At 37.1% G+C, this 24,649-nt stretch overlaps 1 protein-coding gene across 1 annotated transcript in view; it reads right to left on the bottom strand.

Moving 5' to 3' along the window:
• Nucleotides 1-258: 258 nt before the first annotated feature.
• Nucleotides 259-24,649, bottom strand: part of TOP6BL (TOP6B like initiator of meiotic double strand breaks) — an 86,928-nt gene continuing 62,537 nt past the window's right edge. Inside the window, exons 9-13 of the mRNA XM_081282286.1 lie at nucleotides 23,809-23,955; nucleotides 16,942-17,063; nucleotides 16,157-16,267; nucleotides 13,583-13,681; nucleotides 259-1,587 (exon numbers count right to left, since the gene is read on the bottom strand). Coding sequence (XP_081138412.1) covers nucleotides 1,426-1,587; nucleotides 13,583-13,681; nucleotides 16,157-16,267; nucleotides 16,942-17,063; nucleotides 23,809-23,955 — 641 coding nt within the window. The 3' untranslated portion in view covers nucleotides 259-1,425. The remainder of the gene's footprint in view (nucleotides 1,588-13,582; nucleotides 13,682-16,156; nucleotides 16,268-16,941; nucleotides 17,064-23,808; nucleotides 23,956-24,649) is intronic.

Here is a 24,649-nt window from a genome sequence, read left to right as displayed (position 1 = left end):
TGGAGCCAGGGCATGTCAGTACAAATTGCGGCCTTGACATTTACTAGCTGTGATTCTAGGCAAAAGTTTTGTAACTAGTTTCCTTTTCTGTAAAACAGTACAACTTTTTTGTTTTTTCATAACATCTTTGTGGAGATAAAGTGAAAATCTTGGCACAGATTAGAAATCCAGTAAATGCTCCTTTCTTCTAAGACTTAGGGCTACTGGTAAGGTCTCTAGTTTACTAGCTATCTGCCAAGTTAATTGGGCCCTGATCTATCACTACAGCCAAAGAACAGGGTAAAGAGGTCATATAGTTTTTTTTTTTTCTTTTTCTTTTTTGGCTCTTGCTAGGATATCAGAGATCTGAGTAGTACGGCTTCAAAAGCTGAAATATTCCTAGATCCTGAGGAGTCTGTCTCTTCCCATAGGTCCCAGGTCCTGTGACAATGGCACATGCCTTATCCTGAAGATACAGATGGCTAAAGTGAATTGAATTATGCTCCCCTGCCAAAGACAAATCCAACTCCTAAATCACAGATTCTGTGAATATGAGCTTATTTGGAACAAGGGTCTTTGCAGATATAATTAAAGATTTGGAGATTTAAGCCTGAATTAGGGTGGGCCCTAATCCAATGATAAGTATCCCTATAAGACAAAGGCAGAGGGATATTTGAGTGACGGAGGGAGAAAGACTAGGTGAGGATGGAGGTAGAGATTGGAGTTTGCAAGATGCAAGCCAAGGAAGCCAAGATGCTCCTCCCATAAGCTGGAAGCAGCAGGAAGGATTCTGCTCTATAGCTGGTGACGGGAGTGTAGCCCTGCCCATACCTTGATTTCAGACTTCTGGCCTCCAGAACTGTGAGAGAATAAATGCTGTTGTTTTTAAGCTATTGAGTTTATGATACTGTCTTCTAGCATCCCTAGGAAATGAATACAGTGGACATTAGTTTAAAATGCTCAAGGTATGGGCAGCAACTCTCCAAACTGGAGGGAAACCAGTGAGAGTATTTGCATTGAGCTAACAGTCACATTCCTGGAAAGTGCTTCCTAGAGGGTGCATAGGGCCATGACGAAAGTTGTGGTGAAGGGAGCATTAACAGGAACTCACTTCTACTGGGTCTTTCCAGTCACACTGAAGAGGAAGATGGGCAAATCCATGAAACGTCATGATCCTTTGGTGCCCAGGTACCTAAACTTCCCCCATTAAATCAGAGAGGCAGAGGGAAGAGGAAGAAAATCCAGAGGACGTGCTAAAGGCCCTGCTTCTTTCTTAGAAACTGTATGTAACTAACAAAAAGTAAACTGCATGCATATAAAATATACAATTTGGTAAGTTTTGACATATACATATCCTATAAAACTATCATCACAATCAAGGTTAATGAATATATCTATCACCCACAAGTTTCTTACTGCCCTTTATAATGATTCTTTTCAACTTTCCTATCTCCCATCTTCAAGCAGCCATTGACACAAAAAGTACAGATTACTTGGCATTTTATAGAATTTTGTAGAAATACAAGCAAAGAATACGCACTCTTTTTTTAACTGCATATCCATTTTTATTTCCAAATAGCCCAAAATAACCACATCAAGCAACATAATCTGTTAAAAGAGTAAGTAAACAACCATATCAAACATTAGCTTTTGAAACCTTTGACTTTTCTTCTATATTTACTATTCAATTTCAAATGTTATATTTATTATAATATTAATTATAATCTTTTATTTTCCTGCTTTATTAATAAAATTAATAAAATACTGTATTCTAAAAGTTTGGTCACTCTGAACATTCATATAATCTTTATATATATATATATATAAAATAGTAAAATTACTTTTTAAACCACTTATATATTTTAAAACAATTTGACATTTAGGAGCAAATATAAAATATTGTTATCGAAAAGGAACTCTCTTTTTATGAGATGCAGAAGTAATCTCTGTAATTTAGATAGAAATTATGTCATTTCTCCTTTATTTGGTATTTTTAATTCTTGCTACAATGCCTGATAGACTGTACATCAGATTATCTCTGTAGTCACATTCAGAATTTTGGTTGGTCTGTCTAGAACAATCTAGATTTCACTTTTCCTTAGTTTATGATACAAAAAAGAACAGTACTTGAAATGCCATATATTTTTAGAGTTAATACTGAGGTATGAAAAAACCATAAAAGGATTAGTGATATGGAAAAGGTTTTAGCTAAATGTAATGAATTTCTGTACCACCATTATTAGTTTTATAAAATTAATTTGATACATTTAAACAAAAAACCAACATATTAGTGGGGTACTATGTGATATTTCAATAAATGTATATATAAAATATGCAAATCAGGTTAATTTCATCAAATACCATTTCTTTTTTTAATTATATATTCTAATTTGTTATACATGATGGCAGAATACAATTTGTTTCATATTACACACATAGAACACAATTTTTCAAGTCACTGATTGTACACAAAGTATTCACACCATTTGTGTCTTCATACATGTACTTAGGGTAATGATGTCTAACTCATTCCACCATTATTCCTACCCTTTTCCCCCTCCCTTTCCCATCCTCCCCTTTGCCCTATCTAAAGTTCCCCCATTACTCCTGTGTTCCCCCACCCCATCATCATTATGAGCCATCATCCTCATATCAAAGAAAACATTCGGCCTTTGTTTTTTTGGGATTGGCTTGCTTCATTTAGCATTATTCTCCAACTCCATCCATTTACCTGCAAATGCCATGATTTTATTCTCTTTTAAAGCTGAGTAATGTTCCATTGTGTACATATACCAAACTTTCCCTATCTATTCATCTACTGAGGCATCTGGATTGGTTCTACAATTTAGCTATTGTGAATTGTGTTGCTATAAATATTGATATGGCTGTATCCCTGTAGTATGCTGTTTTTAAGTCCCTCAAACACCATTTCTGATGGAGAAAATAATCAGAATCCTTTATTGTAGTTAAAAAAAATCTCCCATTAGACAACAAAGAAACAATAAAGTTTACTCAACTCTGATTCCATTTCAACATATACATATGTATCTACATCAGAAAATATCTGGACCAATGTTTTAATTTTATAACTGATTTAATTCTGGCACTTCACTAGTCTTAAAATTAATTTATCTTGGGATTTGATTTTAATTCCATAACAGGGAAAAAACTGATACTGAAAGTTACACTATACTTTGGATAAGCAGTGAGGGAATGCCATTCTCAATAACAATTTTTTAAATATTTATTTTTTAGTTGTAGTTGGACACAATATCTTTATTTTATTTATCTATTTTTATGTGGTGCTGAGGATCAAACCCAGGGCTTCACACATGCTAGGCGAGCGCTCTACTGCTGAGCCACAATCCCAGCCCCTCAATAACAATTTTAATATTTTTTGGGGGGTACTGGGGATTGAACTCAGGGGCACTCGACTACTGAACTACATCCTCAGCCCTATTTTGTATTTATTTAGAGACAGGGTCTCACTGAGTTGCTTAGTGACTCGCAGCTGTTGAGGCTGGCTTTGAACTCGTGATCTTCCAGTCTCAGTCTCCTGAGCTGCTAGGATTACAGGAGTGCATCACTGTGCCTGGCTCAATAAGAACTTTAATTTTAAGAGTGACTTTTGAGTGTTAGTTTGATACAGAAGTTAAATGTTGGTCTTTCCATATAAAAATATAATTGTACTTCCCATGACATTCCAAGGTAAGGTGACATGCTTCCTGGAGCTTTTGCTGACACATTTTTTTTTAACTTTTTTTAGTTGTCAATGGACCTTTATTTATTTATATGTGGTGCTGAGAATTGAACCCAGTGCCTCACACATGTTACGCAAGCACTCTTCCACTGAGCCACAACCACAGCCCCTTTTGAGCTTAAACAGATGATGTTGTGAGGTCATTTTTATTTATCTTTCAGATCAGAATTTTCATGACCCATTTATCTAACTATGGGAATGACCATCTGGGGTTATTATACTTTTGTGAACTTGGCCAACTCCATGCACAGCTGGACCAACCTGAAGCTGTAAACTCTGCCTCCAGCGCAACTGGCCCACAAGTACTTTGAGCTCTTTCATGAGCAAAAAGACCCTCTCTGGCAAGTAACATTTAACATTCTCTCCTGGGGTAGAGAGAAAGAAACTGGCAATTTGTGAATGTCTTGTTTGTATAAGGAATTCTGCTGGACCTGACATTTAAACACAAGCTGTTCTCCTATCCAGTGGTCTCACTCTCTTCTTCAACAATATTTTTTATTTGTATTACAGATTAAATGTTTATAATTTTTATTTATTTTCCTGGGCTATTTGTATATTTGATTGGCTTGGAAAAGTTTTTTAATTTTTTATTGGTTCTTCTTAGATATACATGACAGTAGAGTGTATTTTGACATACTATACATAGATGGAGCATAACTTCTGATTCTTGTTGTTGAACATGATGTCGAGTTACACTGGTCATGTATTCATGTATGAACACAGGAAAGTTATGTCCAATTCATTCTACTATCTTTCCTATTCCCCTTGCCTCTCTCTTCCCTTTGTCTAATCCAACGAACTTCTATTCCCCTGACTCCTTATTGTGTGTTAGCATCTACATATCAGAGAAAACATTTGGCCCTTGGTTTTGGGGGATTGGCTTATTCACTTAGTAAGATAGTCTCCAGTTCCATCCATTTACTGGCAAAAGTCATAAAGTCATTCTTCTTTATGGTTGAGTAAGACTCCATTGTGTATATATATATTTTTTCTTTACCCATTGATCTGTTGAAGGGCATCTAGGTTGGTTCCGTAGCTTAGCTGTTGTGAATTGTGCTTCTATGAACATTGATTTGGCCTCATGACTATAGTATGCTGATTTAAGTCCTTGGGTATATGCCGAGGAGTGGGATAACTGAGCCAAATGGTGGTTCCATTCTAGGTTTTCTAAGGAATCTCCATACTGCTTTCCAGAGTAGCTGCACCAATTTCCAGTCCCACCAGCAATGTATGAGTGACGGTATGCACTCTTAACTATTTCTGGATTTTTCACTCAGCATGGCTTTTATTTTGTGTATCAACAGTTCATTCCTTTTATTACTGAGTATTGTATAATTGTATAGATAAACTAAAATTTGCTTATATATTTAACTGCTGACATTGGGTTTGTTCCCTGTTTTGGACTTGTAAAAGATGCTATAAACATTAGTGTTAATGTGTACATATATGTGCATAGTTTTTATGTGTATATAGGTTTTATTTATCTTGGGTAAATATGCAGGCGTGGGATAACTAGGTCATATGGTAGGTACATATTTAACATTTTTTAAACATTTTTTTAAAACTGGGGATTTGAACCCAGGGGTATTTAACCACTGAGACACATCCCCAGCCCTTAAATTTTTTTTATTTTGAGACAGGGTCTTGCTAAATTGCTTAGGGCCTCAATAAGTTGCTGAGACTGGCCTTGAACTTGCAATCCTCTTGCCTCAGCCTTCTGAGTTGCTGGGATTACTGGTGTGCACCACCACACCCGGCCACATTTAACTTTTAAAGAAACTGTCAAATTGTTTTCTGAAGTGATTGTACCATCTTTCATTCCCACAAACAGAGTATAAAAGTTCTAGTTCTTCCACATCTTGCCAACACTTGGTATAGTCTGTTTTCTTTTTCTTTCTTTCTTTCTTTTTTTGAGACATGGTCTTGCTATGTTGCCCAGACCATCCTCCAACTCTTGGGCTCAAGTGATCCTCTTGCCTCAGTCTCCTGAGCAGGGAAAACAGTACAACAGGTGCATGCCAATTTACCCAGTGATACAGTATTTTTATTCCAAATGGGTATAAAATGATATCTAATTGTGGCTTTTGCTTGAATTTTTGTAAAGATTAATGATGTTGGCTTCATGTGTTTGATGTTTGTTTACCTATATCTTTTTTGGTGAAGTGTATATTCAAATTTTTGGTCCATTTAAAAAAACTGGCATTTTCTTATTAATGATTTTTGAGGGTTCTTTATATATTCTGGAGACTATGGAAAGGCTATTAACTAAAAATTCAATTTCCTTAATAGATAAAGAACTATACGTACACATGGGTGTTTCTTCCTAGTGAACTTTGGTAATTCCTATCTTTTAAGAAATCTGTCTATTTCATTTAAGTGGTCAAATGTACTGCTGTAGAGTTGCTCATACTGATGAGCAACTGATGCCACCTTTCTAGTTTCTGGCAACTGGTGCCTTCTGTATTTATTCTGATTAATCTGTCTACATGTTTATCAATTTTATTAATGTTCTCAATGAACCACCTTTTTGTTTCATTTTTCTCTATTATTCTTTTTTTTTTAAATTTCTACTCTGATCTTTATTATTTCATTTCTTTTGTTTACCTTGTGTTTAATTTGCTCTGCTTGTTCTGGTTTAACCTGAAAGTAAGGTAACTGATTTGATAATATTTTCTTTTATCACACAGACATTTTCTACATTAGCAATACCCTATAAATTTTGATAAATTGAACTTCTATTCAATTATTTCTAATTTCCCTTCTGATTTTGTGTTTATAACTAATTTATTTTCCAAATATTTTGAAATTTTGTGTTATTGATTTTACTTTAATAATTCTATTGTGGTAAAAAATGTACTTCCTATGACTTTAAATAAACTTAAATTTATTGAGACCTACCTAATGGCTCAGAATATGTTCTCCCTTTATAAATGTCCCATATACTTGAAAATAATGCATGTTTTTCTGTGGTTGGGCAGAGTGATTTATAAACATCTATTAGGTCAAACTGATTGATAGTGTTACTGATGACTTCTATAGACTTACTGATTTTCTCTCTACCCATTCTATTATTTTTTAAAAAAATATTTATTTATTTGTTTAGTTTTAGGTGGACACAATATTTTATTTTTATGTGGTGCCGAGGATCGAACCCAGTGCCTCACGAATGCTAGGCGAGCCCTCTACCACTGAGCCCCAGCCCCAGCCCCCCATTCTATCAATTATTAAGAAAATTTTGTTGAAATATCTAAGTATAAATATGTATCTATTTCTTCTTAGTTCTATTAGTTTTGTTTCATGTATTTTAAAGTTATCATAAAAGGTACTTGAATCTTTAGGACTACAGATGGTCCTTGACCAATCATTCTGTTTTCACTTTCAGTATAATTCTCAGTGCTATTACATGAGAGATTCAACATTTTATACAGTAGATTTATGGTAGATGATTCTGTACCACTATAAGCTAATACAAGCATTCTGAACTTAAAGGTAGGTGAGGCTAATTTATGATGTTCGGTAGATTAGGTTATTAAATCATTTTGACTGACAACATTTTCAGCTTGTGATAGAACATCTGTACTGTCCTCATGATGCCTGATGCTTTCATGATGAAGTGACCTCTTTACCCCTTGTTTTGAAATCTACTTTGTCTAATATTAACACAGCCCCCAGCTCTCTTTTCATTAGTGTAGCATATCTTTTTCCATCCTTTTATTTTTAATCTTTTTGTGTCTTTAAAGTGGGATTCTTTTAGACTGCATATAGTTGACTCTTGATCCTTTATCCATTCTAACAATCTATCTTTTAACTGGGTTTAGACCAACTTATGGGATAAATGATGTGGGTTAAATAAACCATCTTCATAACTGTTTTCCACTTGTGTCATTGTGCTCAATTTCATTTTTCTCATTTTCTGCCTTTTTGGATTATTTTTATGATTCCATTTTATTATTATTATTTTTTAATATCTTTTTTTACTTTTATGTGGTGCTGAGGATCAAACCCAGTGCCTCATGCATGCTAGGCAAGCACTCTACCACTGAGCCACAATCCCAGCCCCAATGATTCCATTTTAACTCCTTCCCTAGCTTATTAGTTATAAGACCTTCTTGTGTTATCTAATGGTTCCTTTTAGCTCAGTCTGCCTTTAATATTATATCATTCCACATATAATATAAGGCCTTATAAATGTATTTCCATTTCTCTCCTCCTGGTCTGTGTGCTACTGTTGTCATACACTTTATTTGCATATAGGTTACAAACTGTTACTATTTTTGCTTTTAAAAAGTCAGTTATGGGCTGGGGTTGTAACTCAGTGGTAGAGTGCTTTCGAGGCCCTGGGTTCGATCCTCAGCAGCACATTAAATAAATAAATAATATTGTGTTCATCTACAACTAAAAAAAAATTAACAAAAAAAGTCAGTTATGGGACTCAGTGGTAGGACACATATGCAGTATTGAGTCCTAGGTTCAATCCCCAGCACTGAAAAAAAAGTCAATTACGTTTTAAAGAGATCAAAATAGTAAGAAAAAGTCTTTATATTTAATAGTATAGTAAATATAAAGATTTCCAGTGTTCTTCATTCCTTTGTGTAGACCTAGGTTCTATTTGGTATCACTTTTCTTCTGCTTGAAGGATTTACTTTACATTTCTTATCTGCTGATAATCAATTATATGTTAGAAAAAATCTTTATTTCATCTTTGCTTTTAAAGATATTTTGCTGAGTAAAGAATTTTAGGTCAGGAGGTTTCCCTAATACTGTAAAGATGCTGCTCCATCTCTTCTAACTTACACTGTTTCCAAAGAGAAGTCTGCTGTAATCTTTATACTGTTTCCTTGTACATGTATAACATGGGGTTTCCCCCCTCTGCTTTTAAGATTTCCTCTTCACCACTGATTTTTTAAAATATTTTTTAGATGTTGATGAACCTTTATTTTATTCATTTATTTATATGTGGTGCTGAGAATCAAACGCAGTGCCTCACACATGCTAGGCAAGTGCTCTACCACTGAGCCACAACCCCAGTTCATTACCACTGATTTTAACTGATTTAATTATTATATGCCTTGGTGTTGCTTTCTTTATGCTTCTTGGGCTTACAGTTCATTGAAGTTCTTAGATCAGTGGGTTTACAGATTTCATCATATTTGAAAAAATTTCAGCCATCATTTCTTCAAGTATATTTTCTGGTGTTCTGGCACAAGTCTGTACTCCCAGTGACTAAGGAGGCTGAGGCAGGAGGATTGAAAAAAAAAAAAAAAAAAGAAGAAGAAGAAGCAGCCAGCCTCAGCCTAAGCAACTCAGCAAGGCCCCAAGCAGTAGCAAAACTGTCTCAAAAAAAAAAAAAAAAAAGTAAATAAAAAAGGCCAGGGATGTGGCTCAGTGGTTAAGTGCCCGTGGGTTCAATCCCTGGTACCAAACCCCTTCTTCTTTATCTTTCTCAATAATACATATTAGGCTACTTGAAATTGTACTACAGCTCACAGATATGCTAGTATTTCTTTATTTATAGTCTTTTTTAAAACCCCAGTGTTTTGTTTCAGGAGTTTCTATTGCTGTTTTTTCCTTAAGTGTCTTATGTGCCAATTAATACTATTCAGTGTAATTTTCCTCTCAGACATTGTAGTTTTCATCTTTAAAAGTTTGCTTTGGGGCTGGGGATGTGGCTCAAGTGGTAGCGCGCTCGCCTTGCATGCGTGCGGCCCGGGTTCAATCCTCAGCACCACATACAAACAAAGATGTTGTGTCCGCCGAAAACTAAAAAAAAAAAAAAAAAAAAAAAAGTTTGCTTTGGATCTTTTTTGTAACTTCCATATCTCTACTTAACTTGTCAATCTAGCTTCTGCAATACATGGAATACAATTATAATTATAACTGTTTTATGAGAGGCAATGTAGTAGTTTTACCTGAAGGAAAATCCTCATAAAATGACTGTAAAATGCATCTAGATCTTAAGGAGCTCCCATTTCTCCAGATAAGTCAATTGGAATAGTACTAAAGTTTGTTTTCTTTTCACAGGGCTGTTCCAACACAATGAACAAAGTAGACATCACTCTTTAAGCAGCCTGTCCGTGATTGCCACAAATTATGTGGAACCCAAAGAATGGCTTCTCATCATATTTAGTCAAAACAACTGGTTCTATGTCTCCCTTGTAGCAAATACTACATGAATGGGATTATCAATGTAAACAGCGTAAATACTACAGAAAGTAAGCTAATTGAATGCCTTGAAAGTATTATCCACTGATCAGATGGTAAATTCTGATACTATTATTTATGGTTTCACTTGACTGCAGTTCTGTGAGACCTGAAGCCTTAGCTGCCTTGGCAAGCCTCTTGTGACATGGCCATGGAGATATAACACTATGCATTAAAATGACTTTTTTTTTAGATAAAGAATTTAATCTCTCACTCCCAAAAGGAATGCCAATTAAATTGTGCTGTGTCATCAACTTATCCTATTAGCTGCAGATCTTAAAAAAAATAGCTTCTACTTATGACTTTTTTATTTCCACTGAATATACTATTTGAATAAGTGTAGCAGTTTTATGTTTACCATGTGAGTCTTGAAACACTAAAGATATTTTGATAATTAGTCATGATATTCTCTGTAAAAGAAAAACATCATATCATTTTCTAAATCAAACTCCACCCCTCAAATTGGCCACACTGAAAAAACTTACAAAATATTAAAAACAATAACTTTTAGTGATCTCTTTATCTACTAATTCTAACTGCTATGTCAGTTCTGGATCAGTTTTGATTAAGTTTTGTCATTGTGGGATGCTTCTTCCTGATTCTTAGCAAAGCAGTAAGTTTTCTATGGCTTCTAAGGCGCTACAAATATTACCTGGATAGGTTATGGGTATTTTTTTTCTCAGTACTGGGCATTGAACCCAGATACTTGTTCATGGTAGACAAGTACTCTACCACTGGGGCTATATTCCCAGTTATTTTTGATTTTTATTTTATTGAGACAGGATCTCACTAAGTTGCTGAGGTTGGTCTCAAATTTTTTGTCTTCCTGCCCAGGCGTCCCAGGTAGTTGGGATCACAGGTGTGTGTACCTGGCTATTCCTATAAACATTCTTGAACTTTGTTTTGTAATGCCATTGAATTATCTGAAAACATTTTGATCCTTTTGGGTCTTGCTTCTGCTTTCAAATGTTGTTAGATGATAACAGAGGACTGTTTATTGTAAGCTTAGTTTTTCTCCACTCCTAAGATAAGACTCTTCTTAGTATTCTTAGTATATTCTACCTGATGCTCCACAGATTATAAGGTTTTCCTCTCTGCACAGCAGGAGCAGTCTATTTGTAGCCCTGTGTAAGCTCTGCATATTGTTCCCTCTAATCCTTCTGAGTGGTTCTTCACCTGGACAAGTTTCTTCACAGAAATGAGCTGATTAGTATTCAACTAAATATAAATGGCAATTCTACTGCAGATATCCAGAATTTTCTTTCTGTGCACAGCTCTCCTCTTTCTGGTACTCTTCCCTGAAAACTTAGCTGCCTTGGCATCTGCTATGGTTTGGATAAGGTTTCTTCCCTAAAGATTTACATGCTAGAGGCTAGGCCCCCAATGTGATAGTCCTGAAATGTGATGTAACCTTTAGGAGGTGGCCTAGTGGGAGGGAATTGGATCATGACTGCCTCAGGACACCAGCCATTAATGCTGATCTCAGGAAGTGGACTGAGTCTGGCAGGATATATTAGAGCGTCATCTCTCCCAGAATCTTCTTTTCTCCCTTACCAGATATTAGTGTCATGCCATTTGGACCCCCCCCACTTCTTTCTTCTTTTCTTCATGTGTGTGGTGGGGGGGTACTGGGGAATTGAGTTTAGGGGCAACACAGAGCAACATCCCTATATCCCCAGCCTCCCTGCCTTTTTTTTTTTTTTGACATAGGATCTCACTAAATTATCAAGGCTGGCCTCAAATTTGCTATCCTCCTGCCTTAGCCTCCAAAGTCACTGGGATTACAGGTGTGTGCTACTGTGCCTAGTGCCATTTGGACTTTCTAGCCATCAGAATCATAATCTAAACAAACCTCTTTCCTTTATAAAGTACATAGCCACAGGATATTTTGTTATAACCACATAAAACAGACTGAGATAGTATTCCTGGATTTCCTATTTCACCTATTCAACTTAGGGAGACCACCAAGCTTTGTCTAGATTCCCCCTCCTTGTTCTCTGTTCTCCATATTCTCTAAGCAGTGTTCTGGAGGCAATCATTTTGCTTGATGAAACAAAATCAATTTTTTCCCACCTTTTGCAAATGACTATTCTACTTATTTCCTGATATCTAATGTCTTAAGAGCCATTGCATATATTATGTCCAGAATTTTTGTTAATTTGGGGAGGAGGCAAATCTAGTCCCTATTATTTCATCTTGGCCAAAACCACCATGTAATAATTTTGTCTTTAATCTCTTTTATTTATTATCTTATGCTTTAGCTCCAGAAGAATCAATCCTACAGGTTACAGCTAAGAAAGTCAGAAAAGTGGGACTTCAACTGGATTACTGCCAGCTATACCTAAAATTGGGAGATATTCAGAATTTCCAAGATCTGATCTCCCTTAGAAGAATCTAATACAAAACAAGTGGAAGATACTTGACTTTGCATGCCTAGAAATCTTAATTGATGCAACTTTAGATCTCCAGCATTGAGAATGGTGAACAGATGAAAGTGTATATTTTTATTAGTCAAAAGTAAATACAGGGCTGGGGTTGTAGCTCAGTGGTAGAGTGCTTGCCTAACACACATGAGGTTCTGGGTTCAATCCTCAGCACCACATAAAACTGAAATAAAGATATTGTGTCTACCTACAACTAAAAAATAGATATTAAAAAAAAAGTAAATACAAGGGCTGGGGTTGTGGCTCAGTGGTAGAGCACTCGCCTAGCATGTGTGAGGCCCTGGGTTCAATCCTCAGCACCACTTAAAAATAAATAAATAAAAGTATTGTGTCCAACTACGACTAAAAAATAAGTATTAAAAAAAAGTAAATGCAAGAATCAAACCATATCATTTCCATTGTAATAGTAGCTATGTGCATACCACTTTACATACATTATCTTATTCAAATTTCACAACAATAATTTTGGACATGCATCATTCCTGTTTTACTGATAAAGAAGCTGAGGCTTGGCTGCCTGCAGTGACACATGCCTATTATCCCAATGATTCAGGAGGCTGAGATAGGATGACCACAAGTTTGAGGCCAGCTAGGGCAACATAGTAAGACCTGTCTTAAAATAATAAAAAATTTAAAAGGGCTAGAGATATGGCTCAGCAGTAGAATGTTTGAGGCCCTGGGTTCAATTCCCAATATAAAAAAATTTGTAAAAGCTGAGGCTTAAGAAAAGTAAAATAACTTCTGCAGTGACACATGCCTATTATCCCAATGATTCAGGAGGCTGAGATAGGATGACCACAAGTTTGAGGCCAGCTAGGGCAACATAGTAAGACCTGTCTTAAAATAATAAAAAATTTAAAAGGGCTAGAGATATGGCTCAGCAGTAGAATGTTTGAGGCCCTGGGTTCAATTCCCAATATAAAAAAATTTGTAAAAGCTGAGGCTTAAGAAAAGTAAAATAACTTCCATAATAATGACAGTGGCATAAATGGAATTTAAGCAATGTCTAACCATGCTCTCAACCTCTATGTAATACTTTATTCTAGAAAGTCTTTCTAGACCTCAGGCTTCCTTGATGAAAGACTAGCCTCAGACTGTGAAATCTAAGGTACTTGTACTTTCCCACCCTGAATTCAGGATCCCCACACATTAAAATGGAAGCTGTCCACCAAAGTACTGATTATTACTTTGCACTTACTTGCTTCATGTCACATGAGCAGTGGTGAAGAAATCGGTGCTGAGTGACGTCATGAAATATTTTGTGCAGTTTGGTCCCAAGCTCCTGTGTGTCAGCTGCCTAAAATAGGCCAGAGATAGAAAGTGCTGAGTTCTAGTACTGGAAACCAAAGCAGAAGTACTCACAGGACATTTAAATGGGGAGAGGATGATGCACACAACAATGACATTTTTCACATTGTGTTCAGAGTTTCCTTAGTCTCTATGGGAGCAAGAGGGACGAAAAATGCCTGGGGGTACTTGATGTGAGACAGGTAGCTATGGCTCCCATAAGTCTTCCCATTTCTGTAGCCTAAAGCAAAATTATTTAGCCAAGGTCTTGGTTCTCCTAAGTCTACAGGAAATAAGAGATCCAGCTGTTCATGAAGGGGTTATAAAACTGCTTTTATGCAGAATAAGTTCCAAGAGAGCAGAGGCTCCAATGACCACTTAGGCCAATATAAGAACTCTTACTCAGACAATCCTTTTAGGGAGGAAAGGAATAAAAGAATATAGTCTGTACCCACTGGAATGAACAATAATCTTTGACACTTTATAATATAGAATTAATTGCAAGACATTAAAGGGGGCCAGGGTAATCACCCAATACAAAAAGCTAGAAAATTGAAATTCAAAAAGAAGTGATCCACCCCCAAATCTCATAGGTAGAATAAAAGTTAAGCTTCTTCTAACTACCCTGGTGTTATCCACATGATCCAGAAAGGTGAAGCTATGATAAAATGTACTACTTATACCCTCTGACTCAGTAACTCTACTTATAGAAATACATTCTTGGAAATAATTCAAAATAACCAAGCTATCACCATACACAACACATACACTACACATAATTTTTTTTTTTTTTTTGGTATCAGGGATTGAACCCAGGAGTAACTACTAGCCACATCCCTAGAGCCCTTTTCATTTTTTACTTTGAGACACAGTTTCACTAAATTGCTTAGGGCCTTCTAAATTGCTGAGGCTGGCTTTAAACTCGTGATCCTCCTGCCTCAGCCTCCCAAGCTGCTAGCATATGCCATCGTGCCCGGCTATCACAATAAATATTAAGTGAAACACTATTTATATCAGCAGAAAGAATGTTATCAACTTAAATATCTAACATTAGAGAAATGGTTTATTAAATTAAAACAACACAGTGGAATATCGGTTAACCAAAACAAAATTCTAGAATGGGAAAATGTCAAATTACATATGAGTATGCAATGTTTTGGTGACAACTATATGTGATAAAATATGCAAAAATTAATATTGTCATGATAAATGTATGTTATTATTTAAAATTTTCTATTATAGTACCTTTTTAAGAAAAAAATTAAAAATGAAGCAACAAACATGGAATGAATGTTACCCACTGATAATTCCAATTGTTTGGCACATATTCCTAAAAGGATAGAAAGAAACTAACATTTATCAAGAGCCTAGCAAGTGCTATGTGGTTTCTCACTGTCTCAGCCTGTTCTGGCTGCTCTAACAAATTACCTCAGACCAGTGAGATTATAAACAATAGAAATGTATTTCTCACGGTTCTGGAGGCTAGAAGTCAAGGTCGGGTTCTAGTAAGGGGCCCCTTTACATTTGCAGACTGCCTACTTCTCCCTTCATCCTCACTTGCAGAAGGGCCTGAGGATCTCTATGGAATATCTTTCATTATTGGCACTAATTTTATTCATGACAGAACCTAACCTAATTATCCCCAAAAGCTCCATACCTCCTCAGATCATCATCTTGGCAGTTAGGATTTTAATGTAAGAATTTTGGGGAGATATAAAAATTTGGATGATAGCACACATTCAGTCCTCACCCTGTGAGGGTTTATTATTTTTTTTTCCAATTTGTAGAAAAGGCTCAGAGAAATTAAATGTAGGCTGAAGTCCACAAAGCAAAATCACAAATAAGTGAGGATTTGAAGCCAAACCTCTGATTCCAATACTCTCTACACCACTGTATACTGTCATATACATAAAATGCATGGTTGCTCAGTTATTTCCAATGCATTCTGTTACCCAGCATTCTTCAACAAGGGATTGAGAATCACAAATCTAATCATAGTTTTCTCTTAACTAGCTATGTAACCTAAAGGAAGCTCAGATCTTAAATAATTTTTCTTGTTTATAAAATAGTAAACATACTACTATTTATTCAACTAACATTTCTTAAAACACTTAGACCTGGTACTATGTAGAATCACAGTGGAAGCAAATGAAAATATATTCTGAAAGCACTGTATACATTACAAAGATAGGTAATAGGATGTCGTTAAAACTCTGGCACTTTTTTTTTTTTTTTTTTTTTTTTTTGGTACTGGGGATTGAACCCAGGGTTACTCAACAATTGAGCCACACCCCCAGCCCTTTTTTGTATTTTATTTAGAGACAAGGTTTCACTGAGCTGCTTAGGGCCTCACTAAATTGCTGAGGCTGGCTTTGAATTCATGATCCTCCTGCCTCATCCTCCTAAGCTGCTTGGATTACAGGCATGTGCCACAGCACCCAGCAAAACCCTGGCACTTATAAGTATCCCCCAATCTCCTACCAACCTGAAGAGCCTGGAGACATGTCTTTCGGAAGCTGCTGTTGGTGCTTCCACTCACCACACTCAGGACAGAATTCATAGCCACTGAGAGTGAGGCCTGTAGTTTCTGATGAGCCTAGAGAAAATAGAGGAGGAGACTACATTAATTTCAGACTGGTTTAGAGAATCCCTGTCCCCTAACAATAAGGGATCAAAATAAATTTTTAAAATGTTCTCTCCTCCCATAGATATGACTTACTGACACATGCACATTCAGAAAAAGACAAACTGTAAGACACTGGGCAACACAGCAGGTACATTTACTTTTTTGGGTTTGTTTTTTTTTTTTAAAGTTTTGCTCTCTTAAGATGGCTGTTTTTTCCCTGAAAAGGGAGCTATATGAAGTAGGAAATGTGTTACCAAGTGCGCAGGATGGAGAAATTCAGAAAGGTAAGAGGAGAATGTGGTATTATAAAGAATTAGGAAAACAGGGGGAAAAGATAAGGTTTAGGGAAGCAGCAGCTCCACAAGATGTATGGGATAGGGTGATAAACATATTAGGAAGAGACACAGTTATCAGTCATTTTTCTATATTATTTCGGTCCCTATTTACTCAAACCAACCTAGAAGAAGATAAACTAAGCAAGCTGGCTATAGTGACTCTATGAAAGCCTGAGTTCCTAGGCTGGATGCAGTGTTACACTAACACCTAGGTGGCAGAGGAGGAGAGAATGGGCATAAGGGGCTGGGGGTCTGAGGCACTGTTGCTCTACATTCTCTTTTAGAAAGAAGTCGTGAATTACTTATTACCTTGGCAGCTTGGTGATGCTGCTCCAAGACATGGTCCACCATGGCCTGGATGGAATCTCGTACTGCACTGTGGCTCTCCATGAGGATGGCGCTGAGTTGGGCTGTGAGCAAAGTGTGGACTCCTAAGAGGGCAGAATGTTGGTAACCATGAGTGAGGATGACTACTCTTCATGTGCTGGGAGTCAGGGCTGGGATGAGGGAATACGCCTCAGGAAGTAGCAGCCACTTCTGCCTATCCACTTTTGTTTAGATGAATTCCTCCCAGCAACTCATCAATCTACCCAATTCCTACTTATAAGTAAAAGAAATTTCAGGAAAATTAAAGTGAAGAACTACATTATTTTTGAAGAAATAAATGAAGGATCCTGTTTAATGCATGCTATAAAACAATGATACTGGTAACTCTCAAAGGGAAAGAGAAAGAGGGAGAGGAAAATCTCCTGGAGAATGTGTCTAACCCTCCTCTTCTCCTACTTGAGCATCAGTGTTGAGGCAAGCCACTGTAAGCAGTATATCATTTCTTTCAGATGTACTGCAGTAAAGGAAATGTTAACACAAAGATGAGCTTGAGAACTGTTGATATGAGGTCCTTTTAAATGAGGGATGACCTCTCAGTAAGTAACCACAGGTACCTCTAAACACCATCACTCAGAAAAGCTGACATGTAAGAACAATGGGCAAAAATATGTCACCAAACAATGGGCTATTATTTAATGATCCTGGTGCAGCAGATAGAAAGACAAATTCACTTTACTAGGAACCTAGAGAAAATGCTTCTTAATGAATATTTCTATTTTCAGTGTTTCTCTACTTTTCTTTGGCTAGTCTGTTCAAAGACATCCCAGTGAAGCAGCCTGAGGCTGGCTGGTTTTTCTTAGGACTGTATTAAAAATGAAAGTCAGGGGGCTGGGTTGTGGCTCAGTGGTAGAGCACTTGCCTAGCATGCATGAGGCACTCAGTTCAATCCTCAGCACCACATAAAAATAAAATAAAGATATTGTATCCACCTAAAACTAAAAAAATAAATATTAAAAAAATGAAAGTCAGAAGAACATTTCCTACCACAAGACACCATGATGCTTTTCTGGTAGAGAAAGTAAAATATAGACCCAAAAGGAGTTGGAACTAGAATTAGGAGAACAAAGATTTTTGGATCACTTCTGCCATCAATAGTGGTGACTGGGTCACTTCACTTTTCTCACTTCAAATATGTTCTTTCAGATACATTGTGTAGATAAACTGGGGTAGTGGAAATGAAGTATTTTGAAATGTACATGCAGTATTCAAAGGGGAAATAATGCTGTTGCTATGATGACTTAGCATGTTCTACAGTCTGATCCTAAGAAAAGCCTCAAGAAATCAGACTCTTCTGAAAGCAGACATTTAATTAAAAAGCCAAAGTTCATTCCTAAAACTGCTGATACCACCAGATGCTTCTGACGTTGTATAAAATAATGAGTTAATCATAGAAAAGTTACCATGACAAGGTGGGAAAAAGGCCAAGGAAGTGCTTTTTAAAAGATGCATGGAAATAGGCTGTAATTCTGAACAATCTGTTTCCTAAAAGGATGAGCTCTGGAGAAAGCTTTCAAGGATTACAAGAGGGGGAAAGACAAGGTAAAATTAGAGTATCTGCATCAACCTCCTCTCACTATCTCCTTCAGAGGCTAGTCCTAAATTACCAGATTATAAGATTTAAAAAGACACTTGCTATGTTCGCTAATGTAGTGATTAATTTCTTTTTTGGTACTGGATATTGAACCCAAGAATGCTTTATCACTGAGCTACATCCCCAACCCTTTTACATTTTTTTTTTTTTTAATTTTGAGACAGAACCTCACTAAGTTATTGAGGCTGCCCTCAAACTTGTGATTCTTCTGCCTCGGCCTCCCAAAATGCTAGTGTTATAGGTGTACACCACTGCCTGACAGCAGCGATGAATTTCTTTTAAATTCAATACTCATTACAACTATTCAGACACTGTAGACTGTCAAAGTCAAGCTAAACAGAGGTGTATAAATTATAGTACTACAAGAATGACAGCACTGTTTCTGAGATCTTAAGGTATAATCCTAAGGTTATCCTCTGGCAGATGTTCTTAAAAATGCCAGAAGGTAGCAGATCTTAAGTCTTAAAATGATTTTTAGCCTTGGAAGGGCTTTGATATTACCTAGCCTGACAAGCTCATGCTACATATATGAAAAGGGAGGCTCAGGTGATTTATTTGACTTTCTTCTCAAATATCACTGAGGAAACTTTATCAGAGTTAAAAGTAAACCCAGCTCTCTTGGTTCTACCCTAAAGTCCTCTCCACAATATTAAGCTGCCTCTCTTATCAGCCTCTTTATGTGCACAGGCCAGATAACTGCCCCAGATATCCTCACCTAAAGCTCCTTGTCGGAGTCTCATAAATCTGGGTCTCTTCTATTTCCCATTCCCCTGGCCTTAATCAATAGAACAGGGCACCAAAGAACACCAGCTTCTCAAGAGTTGTAAACCGAGCCCAGGAAAACTATGCAAGTTTGAGGGCAGCATCATCAACAAGTGAGGTCCTACCACTTACAACTCCAGATCAGAAACACTCACATTGACTAGTGCCAGTTATTTGCTATGATTGGCTGTGATATTCTCCCTGTAGTCTGCCTTCCAAGCCTTTTCACTTTTTCAGTGATGCCTAGAAAGGCAGTATGGTGATGAAGAGTTCTCAAGCCCAGATGACACCAGAAACCTGAGAAGCTTTAAAAACTTGTTAATGATTGTTGGTTGTTTCCTTTGCTGCGAAGAAGCTTTTCAGTTTGACTCCATCCCATTTATTGATTCTTGATTTTATTTCTTGCACTTAGGAGTCTTGTTAAGGAAGTCAGGTCCTAAGCCAACATGATGAAGATCTGGGCTTCCTTTTTCTTCTATTAGTCGCAGAGTCGCAGGTCTAATTCCTAGGTCTTTGATCCACTTTAAGTTGAGTTTTGTGCAGGGTGAGAGATAAAGGTTCAATTTCATTTGCTGCATATGGATTTTCAATTTTCACAGCACCATTTGTTGAAGAAGCTATCTTTTCTCCAATGTATGTTTTTGACGCCTTTGTCTAGTATGAGATAGCTATATTAATGTGGGTTTGTCTCTGTGTCCTCTATTCTGTACCATTGGTCTACATGTCTATTTTGGTGTCAGTACCATGCCACTTTTGTTACTATAGCTCTGTAGTATAGTTTTAGGTCTAGTATTGTGATGCCTCCTGCTTCACTCTTCTTGCTAATGATTGCTTTGGCTATTCTGGGTCTCTTATTTTTCCAAATGAATTTCATGATTGCTTTTTCTATTTCTACAACAATCAATAATGTGAAGAGAGAGCCAATAGAATGGGAGAACATCTTTACTACACACTCATCAGATAGAACACTAATCTCCAGGATATATTAAGAACTCAAAAAACTTAATACTGAAAGAAACAAATAACCCAATCAATAAATGGGCTAAGGAAATGAGCAGACACTTCACTGAAGAAGATATACAATCAATCAACAAATATATGAAAAAAATGTTCAACACATCTAGCAATTAGAGAAAAGCAAATCAAAACTACTCTAAGATTTTTTTGTGTGTGTACAATTTAGTTTTATTTTAACAAAGCAACTTGTACACTTTTAACGTTTAAAACTGAGCATCATCTTTCCTTTCAGTGAAAACAAAAAGAAAATTTAAAAATAAACAAACAAAATTACAATAGAGAATGTCAATTCCAAATAAAATCCTACTCTAAGATTTTATCTCACTCCTGTCAGAATGGCAATTATCAACAATTCAAGCAACAATAAGTGCAGCTTTTGTCCCAGGGGCTTAAGCACTTAGACCTTTTTGCCCACCCAGGGAACCAATTTGCAAGGTTGCTCCTGACTAAAACACTCAGGTGTCACTCCAGGGGAACTGGGCTAACTGGGCTGCGTGAAATAACCACACAAGAGACAGAAATACCTTTTTCTTTGGGATTGCTGTGATGGCTCCATAGGAAGAGAGAGAGCGAGAGAGCGAGAGAGAGAGAGAGAGAGAGAGAGAGAGAGAGAGAGCGCCCTCGCATGTGCTGACCCCTTTTATTGAGGAGAAGCTATTCAAATGAGGCAAGGGGTCAGTTTCAAGGGGCTGAATCTAGCTTCATGATGTCTGTTGTCAGCAGGTTGACTGACATCTAGATAGGCCACACCCAAGGGTACAGTAAGATAAGGGGACACACAAAAGGCATTTCCATGGAACATTCTATCCCAAACAGGGAAAGGGGTAATATTACAAAGGAACAGGAGAAGATAGCTCCACCCCTGGGGCTGTAAGAAGGCACGCCCATGCACAAAGAAAGGTCCCTCAAACCCAAGAAGGGCAGGGCATCTAGCAGCATCTACCACCTGAAGTCACATGCAAGGTTGGTCTCCCACAGGCCATGATATGGGGAAAAAGGTACACTGATTCATTGCTGGTGGGATTGCAAATTGGTACAACCACTTTGGAAAGCAGTTATGGAGATTCCTTAGAAAACTTGGAATAGAACCACCATCTGACCCAGCTATCCCACTCCTCAGTCTATACCCAAAAGACTTAAAATCAGCATACTACAGTGATGCAGCCACCTCAATGTTTATATCAGCTCAATTCATACCAGCTAAACTGTGGAATCAACCTAGATGCCCTTCAATAGATGAATGGATAAAGAAACTGTGGTATATATACACAATGGAATATTACTCAGCATTAAAAGAGAATAAAATTATGGATTTGCTGGTAGATGAATGGAATTGGAGAATATTATGCTAAGTAAAGTAAAGTAAATCAATCCTAAAAAAATCGAAGACCAAATGTTTTCTCTGTAAGTGGATGCTGATCCATAATGGGGGGAGGCAAGGGAAGAATGAAGGAACTCTGGATTGTGCAGGGGGGGATGGGAATGGAGGGTGTGGGCGGGGAACATGGTAGAATGAGGCAGACATTACTGCCCCATGTACAGGTACAATTGACAAACTGATGTGATTCTACATCATGTACAACCAGAGAATTGAAATGTTGTGCTCCATTTGTGTATGATGAATTGAAATGCATTCATGTACAACTAAGTAGAACAAATAAAAAAGAGAAAATAAATAAATTATTTTATTAAATAAAAGAAACTGTGTTATATATACACAATGGAATATTACTCAGCCTTAAAGAAGAACGAAATTATGGCATTTGTAGGTAAATGAATGGAGTTGGAGAATGTCAAGCTAAGCCAAGTAAGCCAATCCCAAAAAACCAAAGACCAACTTTTTTTCTCTGTAAGTGGATGCTGATCCATGATGAGGGGGTACCCAAGGGAAGAATGGAGGAACTTTGGATTGTGCAGCGGGGAGGGCAGGGGAGGGTGTGTGTGTGTGTGTAGAAACATGGTAGAATGAGACAGACATTATTGCCCTATGTATGGGTATGAATGCACAAATGGTGTGACTCTACATCATGTACAACCAGAGAAATTTGTGTAAAAAAAATAATTAATTAAAAAAACATGTTAAGAGGAAACAGGGTTGTGGCTCAGTGGAAGTGCTTAGCATAATGAGGCCCTAGGCCAACAAAACAAAACAACCCTGACACCTGCACCCCACCTCTAGGGTGAAGATTAGGCTTTTTTTTTTTTTTGTACTGGTGATTGAACCTAGTACAAAAAAAAGCTAGTACACTGAGCTATACCCAAGCCATTTTTATTTTTTATTTTGACACAGTCTTACCAAGTTGTGAAGGCTGGCCTTGAATTTATGATCTTTCTGCCTTAGTCTCTGGAGTTGCTTGGATTACAGATGTGTACCATTGCGCTGTACAATACTTAGACATTTTGTAGAAGCTCTCCATGTAATACATTGTGCAATTAAAGTTGAAAGCTACTAACCTAAGTTAATATACCTGTCAGGGAAAATTTTAGAAAGTGTCTGCTGACCTCTAGCCAACCAAAATCCCAGAATGTTGTTATTTAAGTACTGCATCTGAGAAACTGAAGTGACTCCATTTCTGAAAACAGCTTCTACCTCAAAGCCTGTCCAAGGAAGGGGACCTTTGTCCTTAGAAAAACCCACAGAACACTCCTATACACATACCCATCCTGCTGATTTTTTTTTTTTTTTTTTTTTTTTTTGGTCTGCAAATAACAGGAGAGATGGCCCAGATGTCCCTGACTCCGTTAGGCTAGGTGAAGACCCATAGCAACCCCCTAGCAACCACCAATCAGCATGAGACAGGGAAAATACCTGGGATGCCAGATGACCCCCCAGTAGTTTATGGTAGTTGATAACATGTTGGGACACCAAGTAGTTCAGCATGTACACCCCTCGTTGCTTAAACCAATCAGTTCAAAGGAATCCCCCTCTTGTACTAACCAATCACCCCTACCCAACTTGTTCCCGCCAATGAATGTGCTAACCAATGTCCAATGTTAAGAGTTGTTGTTTGATTTTCCCGTGGTGTGAAATGATTTGCTGAGTGATATTGTGATGCATAGAGTATCCCCAAAAACCTATAAAATCTCACTGAACAAAGGACCAGGACTCACTCCCTGGGACCGCTGCATCTGGAACGGGTATGAGTCCAGGCTCAAGCTTGCAATAAAGACTCTTGTGTGATTGCTTCGGATTTGGCTCCTGGAGATCTATTGGGGTCCCATGAATCTGGCATTACACATCAACTTATAGATCTTTTCTACAGAGCATATAATTTATTAATTTATTAAGCAAAACTTTTCACTGGAATTCTTTATTCTACAAAAAAATATATAATTCAGATAGATGCATTAAATGTTTCCCTTTCTTTATCCTTTTAGCATTTGGCACAACCGAGCTGGTGGCCCCATTCTGTACCTACCCCATATTTCCATTTGCTTGATTATAAATCCACTGTGGAAATCCACAAAGAGGAAAAGCAGCAGAGTTTGTCTCTGAGGGTCCATATTCTGAGACTGAGCACCCTCACTGGACTCTGTCTGATAACTCACATCTGGAAGCACACAATCTAGAAGACAAGATATTACACAAATTTCTAAGGTAAGTAAAGACCCCAAAATGCTAATTGACTAAAGAACTTATATCCCAAACAAAAAGGACCTTAGAATAAGAATCTACATTTGAACACTCCATTCCATTCCTGAACTTGTTTTTCTGTCCACATGATAGAATAATAGTGACTCACAGGAAGACCATCAGAATAACAACTGGATATGTAAATGTAAACCAAACAACACTCCTGTGCATTTACTGAGAAACATTCCAACAATAAATTGATTTATTCTCATACAAATTTCGAACGCAGGTTGTGCTAGTAAGAGGCAGAGATCTGATTCAAACTTGAGTAATGATAATGAAAGCAGCTAACTTGTGATAAACGGCTAACTTGTGCTATATGCCAGGTATCATATTAAATTTTCTCATGAACTATCACAATGTTTAGATCTCACAACACTCTGGAGTAGGACCTATTCATATGCCTTTTTACAGATGAGAAAAGAGGCACAGAAAGATTGAATATCTTTCTCAACATGAGCCAGTTAAGTGGTGGAACTGAGTTGAAGGCCTTGCCAGATTGACTTCAAAATTGGTGCTCTTAACCCCAATACCATATATTTGTATTCCCAAGTAATCCAATGCTCTATGGTCACTTTCTAGCAGCTGGATCCTATAGAATGTATCAGGATAGTTCTATATTATAG

Source organism: Spermophilus citellus (genome assembly GCF_964194105.1).
Source record: "Spermophilus citellus genome assembly, chromosome: 2".
Lineage (NCBI taxonomy): Eukaryota > Metazoa > Chordata > Mammalia > Rodentia > Sciuridae > Spermophilus > Spermophilus citellus.
The sequence above is the reverse complement of the archived record's forward strand: the minus strand, read 5'-3'. Positions and strand labels throughout refer to the sequence as shown.